Source organism: Octopus bimaculoides, unplaced genomic scaffold (genome assembly GCF_001194135.2).
Source record: "Octopus bimaculoides isolate UCB-OBI-ISO-001 unplaced genomic scaffold, ASM119413v2 Scaffold_39939, whole genome shotgun sequence".
Classification (NCBI taxonomy): Eukaryota; Metazoa; Mollusca; class Cephalopoda; order Octopoda; family Octopodidae; genus Octopus; species Octopus bimaculoides.
This window is the reverse complement of record NW_026417679.1, coordinates 8,971-9,976: the sequence shown is the minus strand read 5'-3', so window position 1 is coordinate 9,976 and position 1,006 is coordinate 8,971. Positions and strand designations below refer to the sequence as shown.

At 34.3% G+C, this 1,006-nt stretch overlaps 1 protein-coding gene across 1 annotated transcript in view; it reads right to left on the bottom strand.

The window, feature by feature from the left end:
- Positions 1 to 1,006, bottom strand: part of LOC106874230 (vitamin K-dependent protein S) — a 3,142-nt gene that overhangs the window by 1,307 nt on the left and 829 nt on the right. The window contains exon 2 of the mRNA XM_014921885.2: positions 507 to 623. Coding sequence (XP_014777371.2) covers positions 507 to 528 — 22 coding nt within the window. The 5' untranslated portion in view covers positions 529 to 623. The remainder of the gene's footprint in view (positions 1 to 506; positions 624 to 1,006) is intronic.

The window sequence follows — 1,006 nt, the reverse complement described above, 5'->3', positions numbered from 1 at the left end:
CATATTTCCGAGGATTTTAAACATTCGTCAGTATCTGCATTTAAAACAAAGATTAAATTTATTTCAGATACTTTTTAATCGAAGGAGAAAGGTCAGAATCCATCATCATCTTTGAAGGCTTCTGGAGACCTGTACCTATGATGTTACAACAGAGTGGAGTTAAGGAACCCATGAACCAGGTAGTATTAAATCGGATGACACATTAACGCTACAACCGAAGATCAGACGACACAACATTATTTCTGCACACTGCCATCTCCTGTTGTCGATGATCTTTAACCTTCATTGAGTACACATATATCTGAAGACGCTCAAACCATGAATAGTCCATCATATTTCGGGGCGTAGTGTACCAAGCTTTGCATTCTGCAAGATGTAGCATTTGATGCATCGTAGTCGAAACGGAAGGAAACCTGGCTTCTATTTTTGATCAGGAGAGGTATTCTTCGTTTCTTACTTGCCTAGTAAATATTTTACTTATAAAATATATTAGTGATATATCTTACCGAAGCATCCTGTAGAATTCATATCGTAACCCAATTTACAAAAACACGTTTCTCTGCTTGACGCATTAATTGTACAGCCATGGTAAACAGAGCAGCTAGAACAGTTTAATGTCCCCGCTGAAAAGAAAATTGCAATAAGATTCAATTTATAATCAACAATTTAATTTCGTGACACTGAATACAATGTTTATTAGGACTGAGGAAAACTAAGACTTATAATTGAAGTGTTTTATTATGTTATAAAAATCCGTTACGTTAGCTCGAATTATGGTTGTTGTTCGTCGTGCTTTTAGTGCCTTTGATAATATAGGCAACCCTGATCTATTTATATATATGCCCGATTACAATAATAAGAAAACAACAAATTTAATTTGAAATGCGACAATCAGTATCATAAGATGAAGTATGGTACATGTGTGTGCGCGTGTTTATGTACAGAAAGAAAGAATATATGTGACATAATACATATGCATATGCAGATCTTGATATATATATATATA